This window comes from Schistocerca nitens, chromosome 1 (assembly GCF_023898315.1).
Source record: "Schistocerca nitens isolate TAMUIC-IGC-003100 chromosome 1, iqSchNite1.1, whole genome shotgun sequence".
In the NCBI taxonomy this organism is placed as follows: Eukaryota; Metazoa; Arthropoda; class Insecta; order Orthoptera; family Acrididae; genus Schistocerca; species Schistocerca nitens.
Window position 1 is genome coordinate 97,494,797 of NC_064614.1, and position 21,761 is coordinate 97,516,557.

The following is a 21,761-nucleotide window of genomic DNA, read 5'->3' on the forward strand; positions in this document are numbered from 1 at the left end:
ACCATAAACATTCCTACTCTGCTGCACGGTAAAGAAATATAGACCCTAGTAAAAGGATTTTGGGGACGACATTAACTGTCTTGAGAGCGAAAAGCTTCTGTCCACAGATCAGCACTGATTTAGAAAAACATCTCACGTGCGAAACTCAGTTTACGATTTTCTCTCACGATATTTTGCGAAGCCTAGATAAAATGTAACAGGTATATTCCATATTCCTAGATTTCCGGACAGCGTTTGATACAGTGCGACTATGTAGACTGTTAACGAATGTCCGATCTTACGGAATTGGCTCTGAGATATGTGAATAGATCGAAGATCTTCTAAGTAACAGAACCCAGCATGTTGTCCTGGACGGCGAGTGTTCATCGGAGACAAGGGTATCGTCAGGAGCTCCCCAGGGAAGTGTGATAGGATCGCTCGTTTTCTCTATGGACATGAACTATCTGCGACTGTTTGCTGACGACGCTGTAGTGTGCAGTAAAGGGTCGTTATTGACTGTAGGAGGGTAAAGGATGACGTGGAGAAATTCTGTTTGGTGTGCTGCTTGACATGGTCACGTCGATTAAATATATATGTGTAACTCGGGAAAAAGATATGAAATGAAAGAAAACCTAAGTTTGGTTGTAGGGACTTCTGTTTATTGGAGAAAATCAGCGCTCGTACGGAAGGAAATATACAGTTTTCTCTCACTCTATTAGCGAATGGAACGGGAAGGGAATGACTAACAGTAATACAGGATAGCACCTACGATGCGCTTATGGAGGCCTCCGGAGTTTGTACGTAAATTTAGAACGAGATTTTTAAGAGGGACGGCAGGTTTCTACAAGAAGAGGCAGGAAAAGTAATAGTTTACTGGAAGATAACTTTGAAGCTCCTCTTGAAGGTCTTTCGTCAGTCTGGGTCTTCTACAAAGTTTGGCTAAAGGAAGAGAGAGTAAAGATTAAAATAAGAGCTACACAACTCATCACAGGTTTGTTTAGTTAATGTGTGAGTGTCAAAGATGTGCTCAACAGACTATGATGCGAAATGTTGGAAGAAAGACGATGCGTATCAGGGAGAACTTTACGCACTGCATTCCGAGATCGCATTTTCTAATACCTGTCATAAAGCACCCTGATTCCTTCAATATACATCTCGCGTAATGACCATGACTTTGAAATTAGAGAAATTCTGGCGCCATACGCTTTTGATGCTAGTACATACGTTAAGACATCAAGGAGTAACACCCATGGTACTACAGAGACCTGCACAGCATCGAATCTGAAGGGGAAGACAAAGGCTGGAATGTATTCAACAAATAACTGAGATGCAAGTGATACTCTGACGTGAGATGGAGAGGTGGCCACACGAGAGAAAGTCGTTGCGGGCCGTATCGAAACAATCAGAAGCTGTCGAAAAGGGGGAAAGATCCTCTTTCTTCCCGCGTACCATCTGTGAATGGAGAAAGAAAAGACCTGGGAGGGGGAGGGAAAGGGGAAGAAACGGGTCTGGAACACTGTGTTCAATCCGCCACATACCTTATAGAGGCTAGAAGGGAACACATAGAGATGCACAAATAAGGGTGGAGCTACAAATTTAACCTGTCAGTCGGCCGCTGTGGCCGAGCGGTTCTAGATGCTTCAGTCCGGAACCGCGCTGCTGCTACGGTAGCAGGTTCGAATCCTGCCTAGGGCATGGATATGTATAATGCTCTTAAGTTAGTCAGGTTTAAGTAGTTCTAATTCTAGGGGACTGATGACCTAAGATATAGTGCTTAGAGCCATTCGAACCATAACCTGTCAGCGAATGCATCAAGGACTAACGAACTGAATGGATAAACTACATGTATAAGACGAGCAATACTCGTATATGCACTGACGACCCAAAACCTAATGACCACTGCCCAACATGAAAAGTGAATGTTGCCTGGTGGCACTATAGGCCAGTGACGTGGTACGGAAAGTGTAAGGCGGAGCAGAGGCGTAGGGAATGATTCCAGCAGCAACAGGGGCCGCAAATGGAGAAATTCGCTGACATAAGTGACCTTGACAAAGAGCAGGTTATTGTGGCCCGGCGCGTGGATACTAGCATCTCTGAAACGGCGAAGCTGTTCGCCTGTTAGCGCGCTGTTGTCGTGAGCATATGTGAAAAGTGATTGAGGGACGGCGAAACCACGAGCAGGCTACAAGGTGTTGGGAGCGCACGCTTCATCACAGAACGTGGAGGATGGAGGCTTCTCCGCTCTGTAAAGAAGGATATGTGGCGATTTGCTGCAGGTCTGAAGACAGCGTACAAATGTTTCGGAATACATCGTTCAGTACACATTGTGGAACACGGGGCTACACAGCAGACGAGGCCAACGTGTTTCCCTAATAACCCAACGACATCGTCAATTATGTTTGCAGTGGCAGATCATCATCAAGATTCGACAGTGGATCAATAAAAACATGTCACCTGCTCGGATGAATCACGTTTCCTGTTAGGCTAATTCGGGTACTTCGTCATCCCGGTGAATGACTGCTCGAAACACGCACCACACCACGGATGCAGGCCAGTAGCGGCCTGTTACACTGTGGGGGGGGGGGGGCATTAACCATGACAGCCATAGACTATGTCAGCATTGTTGCAGACCACCTGCATCCGTTCATGCTTGACTCCTGACTGCAATGGCGTCTTCCAGCACGATAACTGACAATGTCATATGGCAATAATCATGTTATACTGGTTTAAGAAGCATTATAGCGGACTCACGTTGGCTATCAAATTCTCCTGATCTGAATCCGATGGAACATATCTGGTGTCAGCTATGCGCACATCATCATCAGCCCAAAAATTTCGAGAATTGCATGATCTGTGTGTAGACGTCTGGTGCTTTAGTTTCTCCCAGCGTATAACATATATACAATATACAAAATATACACAACAACAAGGGAATTTAGCCAGGTGACATCTTCGACAACAATTGGCATTTCGACAGGTGCATACCCTGCAACTGTCTTGAAGCCGCGTGGAGTGGCCGCGCGATTTGAGGCGCCATGTCACGGATTGCGCGACACCTCCCGCCGGAGGTTCGTGTCCTCCCTCGGGCATGGGTGTGTGAGTTGTTCTTAGCATAAGTTAGTTTAAGCTGTATGTAAGTCTAGGGACCGATTACCTCAGCAGTTTGGTCCCTTACGAATTCACACACATTTGAAGATTTTTTGTCTTGAAAATAGCAGTTATTGGCGCATGTACCGTGAACGGGATTCTGGCCTGACTGCGGGTACAGAGCAACCTTTCGTTCGTCGAGGCACTAGGAATGGGACGATGACGAGTGCATATCCCCGGTCGCTTTTAACCTCCACCCTTCAGGAAAAACCTCCGGGACGCATTTGGTAACAGACTGAACTGAACTGGGGGCCGTCCTGGAGGGACTGGAACGCGGAAAAAACCCAACTCCTCTTTATAGCCGGAGTCTAGGGCTCTATCCGATTTTTAATTGTTTACAATTTGAATGAAAGTCCTATAGAACGTGCCGTTACAAAAATGTTATTCAAAGGATAAACAGAAACAACATTTGAATATTACTTGTGAAACTTCAGCTGAAAGAATCATTCTTCTAGAAATGGTGCAGTTGGATGTGTCTTGTCCGTTGCCATCGGTGTTTTCTATCTCCAACATTGCCATCTAAAATTTTTTATAACAAACTCATTGTGCTTTGTCAATGTCTCTATGAAACCAACTTTCCATCAATCAACCAATTTCTTTTCGTTCTCATTGTTTACAATTCAGGACTTTCAGTCTACAACGTCTTTCTGTGCGGAACATCAAACTGCCTGCCACTCACCAACTGGGGGGGGTTTAAGGGAGGTTAACGAAAACGCTGTATAAATAATTTGCAAAGAGCGGAAGGTATCCTGGTGAGCGTTCTTGGATGTTGCAAGCGTTTTGCACGTACCACCAGTAATCAAGTTCCACTTTCTCCGTTTTGCCGAAGACTTAGTCGATGGTTATTCCCTTGAACCATGTAATGACAATATTTTGCGGGAGGAAAGTAATAGTCATCCAAACACAGGATGTCTGAGGTTCAATCACGTCAGGTGTGATGTGGAGGTAACAAGCTAAGATCTGTTGTCAGTTGCCAAATGCCAGACGACAACACACAAGTGCCAGGAGGCGGCAGTCAACACAAAAGGGGTAGTCCGTTAATCCAATATGGAGTTGGTCTCTCGTCGCATATTTTTTGTTAGTAACTTGATACCATGTCGCGCAGGTATTGGTGAGCAGAAATTGGCGGTGTACCGTTTTCCACACTTGTGCTCAATGGACAGTTGGATACTTGGTATCTACCATGTTATGCGGAACCGCCCTCGGGAGGGTGGAGTTAAAATCTTTTGCCATCTGCGGTCGTGTTGTGGGGAGATCTGAGATCACATAACTGTTTTCAAGAATGAGTGTTAATACTTGGGAGAACTGTGTCACAATGCATGCCGCTGACATTGGGAGGATACGAGAGACCAGTGTCAGAACCTCCAATAGTTGACCTGTAAGGGAGGCATGTTGAGTGGTCCATCATTTCCACATATTTATTGCATAGAGGCCAGCTATCCATGCCCAGATGTGAGCCAGCTCCAGCTCCCCATCATGCAGGGAGAGTGTGAGTGTATTGTGATGTACTTTGAATGTATGTCCTGTGAATAGGTAATAAGTGAAGGCGGCCTGAAGTCTGTGAGCTATCACTGTCAGCAGGGGAAGGACCTGTGCCATGTGACTGAGCTTTGATACCACATAGAGGTTCAAGGTATTCCACATACTGCAGCTGATTCAAGTCCTGGAGCAGGTTCTGTTGCACCATTGTGTGACGATCCGTAGGTTGCTGGTGCTATTCCACACGCATCCTTTGTAAACGTGACTCCCAAATATCTCAGATCTGGTGGGAGGGAGGTGTCAGCACCCAGCCCGAGATCGCCCCCAGTGTCCAACGCTGGCGACTTATTGATGTTCGGAAGACTACCCATGGCCTGTCTGTATTTGTCGATCCAGTTTAATAAGCTGCAGACTTCATCAGCAGAATGCACCAACAGTAGCAGGTTGTCAGTGTATGCCCTGTAGTGGAGGATGTTGTCCTGTGGGATGATGCCAGATAGCCTGCAGTTGAGACCCCAAGGAGTGACTCTAGCACAATTGCACAAAGGTAGATAGAAAGGGAGCTACCTTGTCGTAGAGGCCTCTAAATGGGTATTGGGCCCACTGTCCATCAATTGATGTGGACCTGAGAGCTTGCTGTGGCCAGAAAGCACCGTAGGGTGTCGATGAGGCTCAGGGAAAATTCCATATGGTCAGTCAACTGTAGGAGGAACGTACGGTGCACTCTACCGAAGACTCGATCCAAATCGATGGAGATAATTGCCACTATCAGGCGGCACGCTGAGACGATTGGCTTTAAGTCCCTGCAGATGCTGGTGGCCATTTGTATGTTGGCATCGTCCCTCTGTGAAATCTTTGTGGGGCGACGATCATCGGCAATGTCGTCTTAATGTGGCCTGTCAAAAGCCTGGGGAGGATCTTGTAGTAGGCGTTAAACACTGTAAATGCCCAATAGTCGTTGATCGATGGCCCTCCCCCTGGCTTGTGTAACGGTATAAGAAGTCGTTCGACGAAGGCAGAGGGTACAGTGCAGTCCTTGGACATGAGTTCGTCGAAATTCTAACCCAATGGGGTATCATGAAATCGTGGAAGGTCTGACTCCATTGGTAATCCATCGAATCCTAGAGACTTATTGACCACACCCATGTCCAATGGGTTCCCCACCTCTTGAGGCGATACTTTCTCCATTAATGGCATCACTGTTGCAGTGCCAATAGCGTGTGTCACTTGCTGTAACACTTCCACGGTGGCCTCATCACCTACAGTTCTTTTCTGGTAAAGATGACGAAAAAGATCTTCCATCGCTTTCACTATGGTTGCTTGGGTTGTGCAGGATCGACTGTCTCGCGTTCTAAGGCGTGTGATTAGCCATCACTGATGTCAGTGCATGTCTGCCACAATGTGGTGCATACCTTTGTGGCCGTTTGGTCATGTTGTTGCAAATGGACTACGGCGCCTCCTGATTGGCACTTTGTCAGTGATAGTATGTGAACCTTGATTCGGCGTCATTCTCTTTGTCTCTCAGCATGGGGGTAGAGTATCGAGATCCCTGAGCGCTGCATAGTAAACATCCAGGATCTGCCAGTGCCATACGGCTGGGTCCTTGCCATACAGCACAAGTGTTTTGTGGACTGCCGCTTTAGCGCAGAGAAGCCATCATTCCAAAGTCGTGGGGTATCAGGAGTGACATTGTTCACAACTGGGCCACATTACGTCGACTTGTCGAAGGCAGTCCAGATCCTGGCGGTAGTTACATTCCTCTTCCAAAACCTGTTATAGCACCAGACTTATTGGTGGTGGGGATGCATCATGCAGATGTAGTCGCTATAACTGCAGGACAGAGGCCATCATTTGGCAGCCACCACTCCCCATGTGAGACCTTGCGACACATATATGTTATCTAGTCGGCTTGTCGAACGACTGGTAAGTTGTATGTGACCAGAATGGTCCCCGTGTACCTTTTCCTACATGTTGCATAAGTGGAGATCGTGAATCAACATACCCAGTCCCAGAAAAGGCTTGTAGCGCGACGCTTGGTCCTTGGGACCAAATGTGGTCATACCGTGGTAGGAAAAGGGGCAATGTCGACAGAGTAGAACCAGGCCTGGTCATGACGTTTGGTAATATCTGATGGTGCATAAACGATTAATGAATCGGGTGTCGAGTGCCATGACCACTAATCCTAGAGTAGAGGCGAAATGTGTGATGGCAGTAGTTTCGATACTGTCATATACCAAAATTGCCACACAGGTATCTGCAGAACCACTAGTCATATGTTGCATTACCATAAAAGGGCGGGAGTCTGTTTGTTTGTACTTCTTGCAGGAACGTGAACTCGACTCATGTGGCTCGTATTGTTTCTCTCAGGAGTTGGATCTTGAAAGGCGAGCGATACTCATCGTGGCCAAGCAGTAAGGCTAGCGGTGCGGTGATTGGGCATTGTCATCCATGGTGATGGTGAAGAGAAGCAGACATCTTGAGTGAAGTCGCACAGCGCTGACTGCAGCCCTCCAGGTGTTGTCCAGACTAGAAGGTCTGCACAGCCTAGATGTTCTCGGTCCACGACATGGGCGCAGAAAGTGTTAATGTTCCATAAGATCATAGTGGTTGACAGGGAGGGACTCAGTAGCTTTGCAGCCCGCTGTGGAACTTTCCTGCTGATCACAGTTCGCCGCTTATGACTGGCAGATGGATGTCGCCTCTCTCGCTTATTATTTCACAGCGTTGGATTGAGAAACAACGGTGTCTGCCTCGTGGGTGGCGTGTTGCGGGATTAGTTCCTCATCCTCCTGCGAGTGGAAGCTGCTGTTTCCTGACATGGTCCTGCAGTGGCGATTTTGGCGTTTCGTTGAATGCTGTTTGCGTGCTTGGCCTTCTGTATTGGACGATGGTACTGAGCTACGCCTCACCAGCACAAAGGCTTTGTTAGATACGATAAGTGAATTGATTGCGATCCTGCTGTGAGCGGTGCCTGCAATGTTCAGTGGTATCAATGGCTTTTTGGGGAGTCCTGCCACTGGCCAGGCCGACTGATCAGCCAGAATGCCGTCAGCAGAAAGTTGTTCCGGTACAGCAACGTCGGTTTGTGTCTGGACAGGGGGAGAAATTGTGAGCCTTGTTGCGTAAGCTACTTTGAGGATCGTCGGCATTGGTGGATGTAGCACGTCCTGCAGTGGAACTTGTGTGATCCGACGCTGGAGACACTCGGAATATAGGTTACTTTCATTACTGCGTCTGGAACACGTTTTAGGCTGTCGGAGTTAAATAACTATGTCCTGACAGCCTTCTGTCTAGAGGTATGATGGTACGTGACATCAGAGCTCAATGTGCGCTTGGTGTACTCCATTGAGGACTGGATATATTTTAAATTGGATCCACTTTTTTGCCACATGCTGTGCCATAGGGAAGGAGTGTCGCCATGATGTTTGCCGTCGGTAATTCGAAGGCTAGTTTGAATATGCATATAGTTCACAATCCCAGTCAGACATGGTCAGCCTTGAAGTTACCAGCATTACTGTCTGTGGCATGAGCGGAGTCCTCGCTTCATATCATGAATAACTTTGTAGCATGTAGCGTAGTTAATAAGTTTCAGCTAGTCTGTGTAAATTACGATCGAAAAGTGAACGATGTTGGCAACCGAGACCTTGGCCTCCCCCATGCGTGCGACGTCAAGTGCTATTGGTCTGGAAAAGTCGTTTCGAAAGACAAATTTCAACGCTGATTTTCTGTGTTGATTCACCGTGATGTTGTCGCGCTACAGCCTCATGTTAGTGTCGACCAGACGAAGTAAACAAGGTGAGCATGCTCACACTGCAGGTGCAAACACACAGGACGTCCGCGCTGCTCGGCTGCTGTAGCTGGACTGCCCTGCTACATCACCACGGTCTCGCGTGAAGACAGAGGAAGGATTAAGGAAGGACCATGAATACAACTGATTCTATATTTTCCTTTTTAAATTTGACACTAAGTCTAGAAATTTATGCATGTTCTCCTCCTCAGTCGACTTCTAATTCATCTCCTTTTTCTTGTCTTCCTTTAGTAGGCCACTGACTGCCCGTAATCACCCCATTTTTTTCTATGATCTCCTTTCCCACTGTGGCCTGAAATTTCTTCACTTTATCGGCGGTATTCTTGGATCAGTTGTCTACTGGTGTTCATCCCATTTGCTTCGCTTTCTTTTTAAACAATTACATATGTGATTTGTTGTCAGTTTTGGATCTGTCTGTCCTCTTGTGTCTTTCATCAGTTCTTAAAAAAATTCGCTTTTGTCTTTCTCGTTTTGACAGATCCATTCTTCAATCGGTAAAAATGAAACCCTTGTACGATCGCTTTTTTTTGTTCGTCTGTCCATCCGTCTGTTAAGATCCTTTTCTCAGAAATTGGTACAGGACGAAGCTGAAATTTATGTCAAATACTAAGGTCTGCAGTCCATTCTTCGTGGAGTGCTGCACTGAGGAAAGGTATCGATGCCGATCGGTGAGGCCTGGCACGAAGTCGGCGTTCCAAAACATCGCAAAGGTGTTCTATAGGATTCAGGTCAGGACTCTGTGCAGGCCAGTCCATTACAGGGACGTTATTGTAGTGTAACCACACCGCCACAGGCCGTGCATCATGAACAGGTGCTCGATCGTGTTGAAAGATATCTCCATCCCCGAATTGCTCTTCAACAGTGGAAAGTAAGAAGGTGCTTAAAACATCAATGTAGGTTGTGCTGTGATGGTGCCATGCAAAACAACAAGGTGTGCAAGCTCCCTACATGAGAAACACGACCACACCATAACACCACCGCTTCGGAATTTTACTGTTGGCGCTACACACGCTGGCAGACGACGTCCACCGGGCATTCGCCATACCCACACCCTGACATCGGATCGCCACATAGTGTACCTGATTCGTCACTCCACACAACGTTTTTCCACTGTTCAATCGTCTAGTTTTTATGCTCCTTACACTAAGCGAGGTGTCGTTTGGCATTTACCGGCGTCATGTGTGGATTATGAGCAGGCGCTCGACCTTGAAATCCCAGTTTTCTCACCTCCCGCCTCACTGTTATAGTACTTGCAGTGGATCCTGATGCAGTTTGGAATTCCTGTGTGATGGTCTGGATTGATGTCTGCTTATTACACATTACGACCCTTTTCAACTGTCGGCGATCTCTGTCAGTCAATAGACGAGGTCGGCCTGTACGCTTTTGTGCTGTATGTGTTCCTTCACGTTGCCACTTCACTATCACATCGGAAACAGTGGACCTAGGGATGTTTAGGAGTGTGGAAATCTTGCGTACTGACGTATGACACAAGTAACACCAAACCACCTGTCCACGTTCGAAGTCCGTGAGTTCCGCGGAGCGCCCCATACTGCTCTTTCACGATGTCTAACGACTACTGGTGTCGCTGATATGGAATACCTGACAGTAGGTGGCAGCACAATGCACCTAATATCAAAAACGTATGTTTTGGAGGGTGTCCGGATACTTTTGATCACATAGTGTAAACTAAATACCTACTGCACTATGAACAAAATAATGCAAGTGAATATTTAACTGAAAGAAGGTTTTGTAAGTAAAACGAAGTTCAAGCAGAATGAGAAATAGATATAATGAACGCAATAATGTAGACGAAAGAACAGGGTCATAAAACAAAAGAAATTAATTCGATATTACTATATAACATTAATTAAAAACACGTGAGCAAATATTTGAAGTGGAAAAGAATGAGAGGAAGAAAAATGAGGACAAATGAAGAAGTTGATATTATGAATCAAATTATGTGGCAGAGGAATGGAAACAGAAAGCTACAATTAAATCAATTAATTGAATAAAATTGATAATCAGTTTCGATAAAGATTTAAATATAAATTTACTATTCCTGATGAGGTTTGAACCCACTACCCTCTGAATGGGTTGCTATTATCCTATCCACTACACCACGTAACCAGATTACATATGACAACTTTTTTAACGCTATTAAGTGTCACACAAAATTTTTAGTTTTTTTTTTTCATCAGTTACTCGCAAACGATGGCGCATCACGGTGAATAGCTGCAGGGTGTGATACCTGGGATCTTAACCTACATCACCGTATATATGGTTTCAAAAAGTCGATTCCACTGCTGGGGACCTCTCCCTGTCAGATCAGAATGCTCTAACGGACTTCGAACCTGAGCTTCTGTTAGACCTGCATATAACAAACACGCACCAAAGTTTTAACATAAAATGCGTAAGGAACAGCGATGGTGCGAGCACACACCTACGCTCTTTCAAGGTTCAACTTACGCAGTAGACACTGAAAGGCGGTCGCTGTGTCGTGAGTGCCTTTCAGAAACTGCGCGCGTCACTTGTCAACTCAGAGAAGCTCATTCACAAAGCCTCTCTCTAGGCTTTGCGAACAGCAAATGACTGGTATTTCTTGCGGAGACACCGGAACTATGACCGGTGGTGCCAGGCAGAGCGCTGGGTGCATGTTTTTCGGCTGGACGCCTCAGGCCGGCCGCGGTGGTCTAGCGATTCTAGGCGCGCAGTCCAGAACCGCGCGACTGCTGCGGTCGCAGGTTCGAATCCTGCCTCGGGCATGGATGTGTGTGATGTCATTAGGTTAGTTAGGTTTAAGTAGTTCTAAGTTCTAGGGGACTGATGGCCACAGATGTGAAGTCCCATAGTGCTCAGAGCCATTTTTTTTGGACGCCTCAGGCAGCTTGAATCAAAAATACACTCATCTCCTTTGTGCCGGGCAGCACACCGAGAAGAAGAGATTTATACTCTGGTCTTGTACATTTTATATGGGCGCATTTGAACAGTCACTTTCATAATAATGGCGAGACTACAACAAGCTTCGGAACAATTGGGGTATATCTCCATGCTTTGAAATCACGAGAATATTGAGGTTATGTAAATGGCGTCCTTATCGTGTTGCATTTTGCATTTGGACTTGGCACGGAAAATGTTATACCATTAATCTTCAGCTAATGTGGGGATCAGCTTCCATTTCTGAGTTAACCATCCATAATTTCAAGTGATTTTAAAATAGATTCTCTCACTCACTAGGTTATTTTTCGAAATTTATTTTTACGTACTCTGGTGCTATGTTAAATGTTCTAATCCGATATTTGTCTTAATCCATAACGGTTCACTTCGTATATCTGATTTATTTATACTTTGTATTTGGGCTTCACAGATTTACTATATTACATCTTTGCTTTGTCAGAGAAGACATATCGTAAAATATAGTTTCCACCACAAGCTCATTACTTTCAGTTCATTACACAGAGTAGACAAGGAAAGAAATGCATTTTTTTGTTCTGCACAGAGTGACCTTATAGGACCAAATTTTAATACACTTTGAGGCAACATAGTATGAGGTTTGCAGCCATTGTTGTAACTTGAGACTCAAATGTGTTACTTCCGAGTAATATCACCACCGCCCTTTTCTATTTCAAAACTCAGTTGTGTTACTTCCGAGTAATACTCATGCCGCCCTTTTCTTTGCGATTTTCTTAAGTTTTTCCGTCTCCGAAACGTAAACTTTGAAGTCAGATTGCGTTATTAATGAGACATATTCAGTGTATGCGGGTACATTTCAGGGCAGAAACCAGGTTCATAATATTGTACGAACGCTCAGGTAAAGTTTCGAAACGAGTGGCTTGCTTATGATATCTAACACGTGCGATCGTGCTAGTACAGATTTAACGCAACAAAACAATGCATAGACATGAGAATGTTAACAATTGTCGATAGTACAACATTTTAAACCTCTTTCCAAACATCTATACACAGCAGAAAACCGAAACAACTCAGTTAAGTGGAATTATGAGTTACTGACTTAGCGACGGCATGATGCTTTCGTGTTGACAAAACTCAGTTACATGTGCCGTGATTTACTGACGCAGAGTGGCAGCATAAACAAGAGAAATGCGAAGCGTAGATCGTGCACAATCGTTGCAGGTCGATTAGAAACAAGGCAAGAGACTCAATTCAAAAGAAAAAAATCTGAATCTACACTATGGTCTTAATGGAGGACTCTTTCCCATCGACATCTTTTGTTTCCTCCCAGAGACAAACAATTTCATATTGCAGCATCTCCTGTGTCATCAAAAAATTATAATTTTCTTTCGAAGGATATCGTCGATTAAAATCATACGGATCACAGAATCTATCAGTAACCTGGAATTTACTGTCCTACGAATTAAATAATTGGAATTCTCTCGCTCCCTATTCAAGCGGAGCAACGCACAGGCTCCGACGAAAATGGCACGATGCTGCGTCTCTAGAACAGGATTCCCTGACTCTGCTGACGAGACTTACCCTGAAGAAGGTCATGGTGGAGCCGCCTTCAAGCGTGCCGTACGAGATCTCCGTCTGCTCGGCGAGGTCCGCTGCGTTCTCAATGGGCGTGATCATCCTCTCCACGGTGAGGAAGGCAGCCAGGTTGGCCGTGTACGACGAGATGATGATCAGCGTGAAGAACCACCAGATGCCGCCCACGATGCGCGTGGAAGTGGCCTGCACCGACCAGAATTCACATTGCCCAAAAACGCGTCCACGGTACATGGACAGGCACCTTCATGACACGAAAAATGATTTAGGGCGCGTAGACATCTCTCGAAGAGATAGTGAGCGTATGATAAATTGTGTAGACAGGTTTGATGTCCGAATATCTTAATACTGAGTCATTATGTGGCCAACTGTTTATTAGGCATCTCTTACTACAGCGTAATTATTCTAATAAAGCCATTTTTATTTGTCATCTATGTGTCACCCAACTGCAGAGTTAACTCATATTAGTGAAACTGTTGAATCCTATAAATTTATTTAGCTGTCAGCTTTTATGTAAATTGAATGTGATTTTAAAAATACCATGAACTCCACGCCCAGAATTTCGTAGGTCGTTCAGTGATATTTTCTGAGTATGTATACATATCGCAAGCTAAAGTTCCCCCCCCCCCCCCCCCCCATCCACTCCCACACATTTTTCTGTTATGGCCAAGCTGAGGAACTACTATAGGAATTTTGGTACGCTTTTCACTGATAGGTAGACTGATTCACGAGTGAGATTTGTATATATAATTCATTATTTATAGTAATGATGAGTGTATACTATACAGTCTGTTCCGAAACTATTCGTTCAAATTAATACAGGAGATAGAAAACATCAAAACAAATATCTTTCGATGACGAACATGTGGTTTCTGAAGTCAGTTTGTAATGTTATGGTATATTTTATTATCTGTGCTGACGTAAGCTGTTGTATTGGTGTCGCTAGCCGGGAATGTGTATTGACATTCAAATATCCACAATTAGCATGTTTGGGCGCGTGGTTTCTGACGTCAGATATCCACAATTCGCATGTTTGGGCACATGTGAATCCACGAAGTATTCGACCTCGTGCACATTATTAGAGATTCGGAGTTAACGTGTGGGCCGACACCCTCGGTGACAGGTTGACTGGACTATATATTTTTCCATTCCGTCTCGAAAGATGGCGATACCACATTTTCGTGGAACATGTGTTGCCAGAACTGTGGGAGGATGTAGCTCTGAATGTTAGATAAAGGATGTACTTCCAACACAATGGGGCGCCAGCCCATTTCAGCATTGCTGTGAGGAATCATCTGAGAGTCCTGTGAGCCCTGTGAAGTGGCCACCCAGGTTACCTGACCTCACGTGTATGGATTACGTCCTCTGGAGTCATATGAAGCAGCTGGTGTATGAAGCCATTGTGGAAAGAGAGGAAGACCTCTTCGCTAGAACTACACTCGCTGCTGGTACCATTGCGTATACGCCAGGAATCTTCGAACAGACACAACAGTCAATTGTCTGACGATGTATCGTATGCGTGCAAGCTAATATTCGCACATTCGAGAAGTTCCTGTTTTTGCCACTCAATTAGCAGGCTAAACTACCTTCTGGGTAAATCGTCCCTAGCACCAGAAATTGCCTTCTGGGTTCATTCACTGAGGTGACGAAAGTCATGGGATACCTCTTAATATCGTGTCGGACCTCCTTTTGCCCAAGCAACTAGACGTCGTAAGGACTCAAAAAGTCGTTAGAATCGCCTTTAGAAATACTGAGCCATGCTACCTCTACAGACGTCCATAATTGCCAAAGAACTTCGGATGCAGGATTTTGTGCACTAACCCACCTCCCGATTATGTCCCATAAATGTTCGATGAGATTCACGTCGAGTGATCTGAATGGCCCAATCATTCGCCTGAATTGTCCAGAATGTTCTTCAATCCAATCGTGAACGATTATGACCTGTTGACATCATTGTTTGCAAAGACGAAGTCAATGAACGCAAATGGTCTCCAAATAGCCGAATCAAACCATTTCTAGCCAATGATCGGTTCAATTTGACCAGAGGATCCAGTCTATTCCACGTAAACATAGCCCACACCTTTACGGAGCAACCACCAGCTTGCACAGAGCCTTGTTGACATATTGGGACCATGGCTTCGTGGGGTCTGTGCCACACTCCAACCCTAGCATCAGTTCTTACCAATTAAAATCGACACTCATGTGACCAGGCCACGGTTTTCCATCCGTCTAGGGTCCAACAGATATGGTCACGAGCCCAGGAGAGGTGCTGCTGGCGATGTAGTGCTGTTAAGCAAAGGTATTCGTGTCGACATTCGGTTGCCACAGCCCATTAACGGCAACTTTCGCCGCACTATTCTCACTGATAAGTTCGTCGTACGTTCCGCTTCGATTTCTACGATTATTGCACGCTGTATTGCTTCTCTTTTAACACTACCAACTCTATGCAAACGCCGCTTCTCTCGCTCGTTAAGTGAAGGTCTTCGGAAACTGCGTTGTCCGTGGTGAGAGAAATTTGGCATTCCCGGCACACTCTGGACACTATGGATCTCGGAATATTGAATTTCTTTACAATTTTCGAAACGGAACGTCTCATGCGTCTAGCTCCAACTACCACTCCGCGCTCAAAGTCTGTTAATTCCTGTCGTGCGGCCATCAAGTCGGAAAACTTTTCATATGAATCGCATGAGTGCGAATTACAGTGCCGCCATTGCACTGCCCTTTTAGACCTTGTGGTCGCGTTACTACCGCCATCAGTCTATGTGCATATCGTTATCCCGTGAGTGTTATCACCTCAGCTTTTTGTTCTCTACGTCTGTGTTAATTTGAACGAATACTTTTCTAACACCCTGTTTGTATAGCTATCTCTTCTATGTTCAATTGCCGTTTGGAGTGATATCTCATGGCAATGATGGGAGCTATAGTTCAATTCTTTTATCCTGGCGGCTCGCGCATGCCCGCCCAGACGCGGGAGATTGCTGCGTTGCCAGTTGCACACGACGCACGCGCCAATAGAAGCAGCGCCATAGTATAGCATAGTTCGCAAGCTTACGTATAGGGGGGAGCGCGCAGTTCATGAAGTGAAGCCACCACGGCCGCATTAACCCTTTCGCTGCTACAAAGACGTGCTCCCTGCATTCCGCGCTGTGTGCGATTTTGTCACTGCACTGCTCGCCTGTGCAGACACATCGTGTTCCGACTGCTTTGACACTCTTATCAATCGATTCCACAAAAACTATTTGGCCCAAAAATTAGATTTTTACACATCTTCTTGACTGATACCTTCCCCCCATAAATGACTTAATTTTGTTTCGATGTTCAACGCAGTTATTATGAAGCATTAAATATAATAAACCATTGCACGAAATTTTGAAGAGTTTGCAGAGAAGTCCATAGAGTATACTTTCCGTATGGTCGATTTTAGTTGCCACAATGTTGAGAATCAAATGTGGAGAAGATACCTAAATTTCATATAAAATATACTGTATAACAATAGCTCATTTAAGTACCACATAGGTGTCGTATGTAATATTGAGAAATATTCCGTCTTTCGCGACTGTAACAAAAGTTTTATTTACAGTGAGCACGTTTGGCTTTATTTTAAAGCACTTCAATCAATCAAAAGGAAGTAGACAAAATACATTAAACAAAACTGTGGACTTACAAAAACATTAGGACTTGAATATACCGTCTATCAGTGAAGTGCTCTGAGCTATGTCAAATATAATTTTTGTGTGTGGCACACACAAACATCATTTAATTGCTGAAACACTGATCTGCCAACACAAACGTTGAATATTGTGTTACCGCAGCACAAAACTACGAAAAGGTGACTTGGCAATGGAGGAGACAAAATACTGTCCACTGAAGTCGCTTCAAAAGAGAGAAACGCGTCTGGTCTAAATAAGTCCCTTATTAAAGTTGCAGAAGACGAATATATTTCAGTACCATTGGTAAAACCCCAGATCACGTAAGAAACAGATTGACCGTCCTTACGGCAGAACAGGCAACCGAAAAAATAGTTTTCCCGTCGGTCAACAGATGTCGCAGGCGACGCTACAATGCTAACTGACCTGTCCATGTCGCGGAATTGGCAACGCTGTATCTTCTGTGACGTGAATGACGCTGATTTGCGTTCGGCTAGAGCGATGCGCGCGAAATGCATTCGTCACACTGCTGACTGTAGTAGCTCATGATCGGCTGTGGTTTTTCCCGAGTTTTCAATCTAAGAATGTAGATTAGCTCCTGTAATTCTACAAACCAAGTTTATTTCTCACAATCATATGCGAAATGAAATAAATGAAACGTAACACACAAACATTTCTCGCGAGTTACTGTTTAAATGCAGACTGTATTGCAGTCACATAGGTTTTACACTCGCCTTCCATGCCGTCTATTTCCTCTTTGCTATACAGCTCTTCTCATACGGATTATGGTGGTAAAAAAGATCTCCATGTGCAGGTTAACACTAGAAAGTTTTCAAAATCCGCACTCCGTTATGATGCGAATTAATGCTGGACATATTTCAGTGACAGTCATTTCAAATTTAAATTCTTTGACTTTGCATGTAACTTACCGTAAATGATATAAGAGTGGCACAAAACGATGAATTTTGGATTGTTGTTGAAAGGGGGCTGCAAACGCGGTAATATACAAGTGGAAGCGTGTTTTTCGAGCATATTTTGGCGGTGTCAACTTTGAAGAGCCACAGACGGCAAACCATAATTATGTTAAAAATTTACTTTCTATAGTTTAAAGATAACCCACAACTATTCGCAACAGAGGTACGCTTTTATCTGCAACACAGGTATTACTGGGGATATCCGCACTCGCGCAGACCTGTTACTATAAGTAGTGTTGTTTTCGAGTGAAAGCTGTGAGAGGATTATTAGCGCACAGATAAAAAAAATTAAAATATGCAGCGTCTGTAGTTTGCATGTTATGCTCGTTCTCTTCTATTCTCCTCCCTTCATTCCAGTATAAACGCTTGTTCACAAGTATAAACGAATGGCAGTGAAAATTGACGAATTATCTATGAATACTCGTTTGCTGCAGTGTAAACGAGGTTTTACACTCGTTCACTTCGTTCGCTCTAGTATATACCAGGATTTAAAGGGACCGATGACCTAGCAGTTAGATGACGGCTATTATTCATTTATTTCACTGTTGCGATTTTCAAGTACCAAGGGAAAGGTCTTGTAAGGTAATGCTTCTTAAATTGTTTACCAAATGTTACCACACTATGCTTTGCATTTTGTTATCCATATCTTATATTTGTTTCAGTTTTCACATTGCGCACAAAAATGTCTCTTCAGCCAAAATTACAGTAAAGCAGTGAATAAACAGTTTAAAAAAGTCCAAATCGCAGCAAAGATTTCATTTAAAAATTGTATGCTATGATTCTTGTACAGGAAGGGCTGCCACGTTATATCAGAATATAAGATCGACAAAATTTAGATAGGATCGAATGCTTAGGGCTCTTTATTAATTCTCACTCGTAACTAATTTATTGATTTATCTGAATTTAAAATCCACTCCCGTAACCTTTCTTTACCTTTGACGGGAAATCTGAACATTTTTAGTTCAGGATTTGTCCGTCTATTCCTTACACAGTTGATATACCCGCACGCCCTCGACATGAAGACTCGATCCACTACCACCGGTATGTCAGAAACAGCTGTACTTCACAGACGCCAAATGGTGGAAAGCTGCATGCGTTCGGACGATGTTGCCACATATTTCACAGAACGGAGTGCCATCTAGTGGTTGGTGCCACAAGTAAGGGTGTGACGCTGTTGCCGCCTGGTGGCTGTTCCCAGACAAGGGTTGCCTGCTAGACCAAGCGATTGGGCAATCTGTTTCTTACGTGATCTGGGATAAAACTGCGTCTGTGGAACAAAAACGAGAAAGAGAACATGAGTACCATTGTGTATGTGCCATACCTTTCCTTGATTGAAGTGCTGTAAAATAAAGCCAAACGCGTCCGGTGTAAATAATACTTTTATTACAGTCGCGAAAGACGGAATATTTCTCAATATTACATACGACACCTATGTCGTACTTAAAGTAAATGAGATATTGTTATACAGTAAATTTTATATGAAATTTAGGTATCTTGTCCACATTTCATTCTCAACATTGTGGCAACTAAAATCGACCATACGGGAAGTATACGCTATGGACTTCTACCTCTGCAAACTCTTCAAAATTTCGTTCAATGGTTTACTACATTTAATGCTGCATAATAACTGCGTTGAACATCGAAACAAAATTAAGTCATTTATGGGGGGGGGGGGGGGGGGAAGGTATCAGTCAAGAAGACGTGTAAAAATCAAATTTTTGGGCCAAATAGTTTTTGTGAAATCGAATGATAAGTGTGTCAAAGCAGTGGGAACACCATGTGTCTGCACAGGCGAGCAGTGCAGTGATGACAAAATCGCGCACAGCGCGGAATGCGGGGACACAGCAGCGAAAGGGTTAATGATGAGACAAAGCACTAGAAATTTCAAAAAATTGCATTCAAACGAATATAATTCTTTAAGTAAGGCACTTCGATATTGTTTTTAAATAATGAAAATATTAAGCACCGCATAAGGTCTGAACTCATAACCTTTCACATAGTAGCCCAACACCTTAACCGTTACGCTAACACACCTCCTCTGACTACATAACGCCATAAGGAACGCCATGAGGACTATAACACGTCACGCAAAATACTGACAAACACTGTTGGTATGACTATGAATTACTCACGCTTCGTCGAAGTACAATAGGAAATAAACAATTACCGCTGTTCTTTATTGCGAAAAAGCGGTTCGTGAGAGTGATACAAACACCTTTCCTTGATATCGCCTGAATTAGGAGTCTTATTGCTTGTTTGGTTTAATTAATTAATAGAATATGAAGCAATTGGTATAAAGAATGCTTTTTCCAAACTTTCTATAAAAGAATGTCTGCTATCAAGACATTGCTTTTGTTCTATTACTTTATTTACGACTGAACGTTTCTAAAACTGAAGACACTCGTCCATGCTCTGCACTGCAGCCGAGATGTGGCAACGTTGTTCTCTGTTCATTGGCTGACTGTGTTTTGTGACGTCAGATGCGCAGAACGAACCTAAACTCGGCCGCCAACATAAATGACGCGCACTTTACCAGCCGGTCAGCTGCAGAGGAGGCGATATCTGGCGGAAGAAGCAGTAAACAGCCGTCACAACTCCTGAAAGCAGAGAAGTATGACCAGAATGTAGACATATTATAAATTAAAGTCCTCGCTGCGTTTTTCTGTCTGTATACCAAGGCTAACCTCAGAAACTACTGCAGAGATTTTGATACGGTTGTGACTAACAGAGAAACTGATTCATGGGGAAAGTTTGTGCATATTACTACGTATTATAAACAATTGTCCGGTTGCAAACATTTAGTGTTACCCCTAAGAAGCCGGGGTAGGTAGTTAAATTATAATATAAGGGAATCTTGGTTTTCAATGGTATGTTATAGAGTAACTATAAAATTATAATTTATTTGGCTTGTTAGCCCAACTACGTTTGTATGAAAATTTCCCAGATCGGTCCCTTGAACGGCCAGTGCCTTCCATTCTAACACGGAAGGATCGCTCTTCTATTGTATTCAGTGAACCCACACACGAGACGCATTTCGGCCAACAGTTCACTGGTAATCTACCCACACCGCTGTATTATCCTCTCAACGTACAGCTAACGGTGCCGGAAAAACAAACGCGAGACAGAACCGAGCATCACTGAATGCAAGCCTGAGGGCGAAGAGTAAAGTGGCCACTGCTATTGTCAACAGTAAATACCGTGAGAGTGGATGGAACAGATTTGTTTACAAACAAGACACAGAGCGCTTGCCGTCGAGATTTACTTTGCTATCGAAGTATATTCAGTGCAGTACAGATACAAAGATAAACGGGGTAACAAATCAAACGAAGTGCTGTTACTTTGTAGTAAGCCACTTATACGATTCAACTCAGAAGAAATATACCTGTGCAACCTTCGAAATTTTGATGTTGGGTTCACCCCGTGTATCCCACCCTCACTTATGTTAATCTACTAAGTGAATCTACTGAGCTGAGTAAAATCGTAAGAAACACGAAAAATGAAATTCGTTCAGAAACGAGAGTGTTTGAAAGTATCTTTCCTTGAGCAACAGCAGTGTAATTTATTTACGGCGCTATGAAGCATTACTGCTAAATCCTACAAATTTTGTTGGTGTTATGAAAAGCTGTAAGTGAAAACTCGTTGCACATTTTGCATTAAAAATGTAGTATTAGTACAGAAATCACAAAATAGTTCAAAATACAGGACATCTTTTACGTATATCAAGGTGTATGGTAGGAAATCACATGGAGTACTACTAAAAAAAATGATATCCAGAAAGCTGCGAAGACAGGAAGCATAAGAGTATACGATATCCAGGCTCACTTAAGAATCAATTAACTTTCATTTCTTAAATATTCTTGCGTCATGTAAAGCTCCGATACAAGCGTGAATTACAGATATTCTCATGTAAATTATCGTTTCGTTTAGGGCGAGTGAGAAAATTAACTCTGTTGTCATGCAGTTTAAGATTCTTTTTGGAGAATGGTTTATGCTTATGTTTGCAAACAGGTTGCGTGTAGCTTTCACTGTTAAGAACTTGGTAAACTTATATGACTCTGTGCGCTCTTGAGTATCAGTAGCATCAGTCCACAATTTTCCACCTCTACGACGCACATAAATTGAATATCGTGTATCCGCGCACTTTCCTATCCACTGACTCAGACTTATTTTCTCAATAAGAAATTTCAGTCCCTTTGTTTTCTGTGCAACGTTTCGACCATAGAA

At 43.8% G+C, this 21,761-nt stretch overlaps 1 protein-coding gene across 1 annotated transcript in view; it reads right to left on the reverse strand.

The window, feature by feature from the left end:
• The window catches only part of LOC126251146 (glutamate receptor ionotropic, kainate 2), a 1,402,037-nt gene that overhangs the window by 27,603 nt on the left and 1,352,673 nt on the right, over positions 1-21,761 (reverse strand). Inside the window, exon 13 of the mRNA XM_049951920.1 lies at positions 12,905-13,102. Coding sequence (XP_049807877.1) covers positions 12,905-13,102 — 198 coding nt within the window. The remainder of the gene's footprint in view (positions 1-12,904; positions 13,103-21,761) is intronic.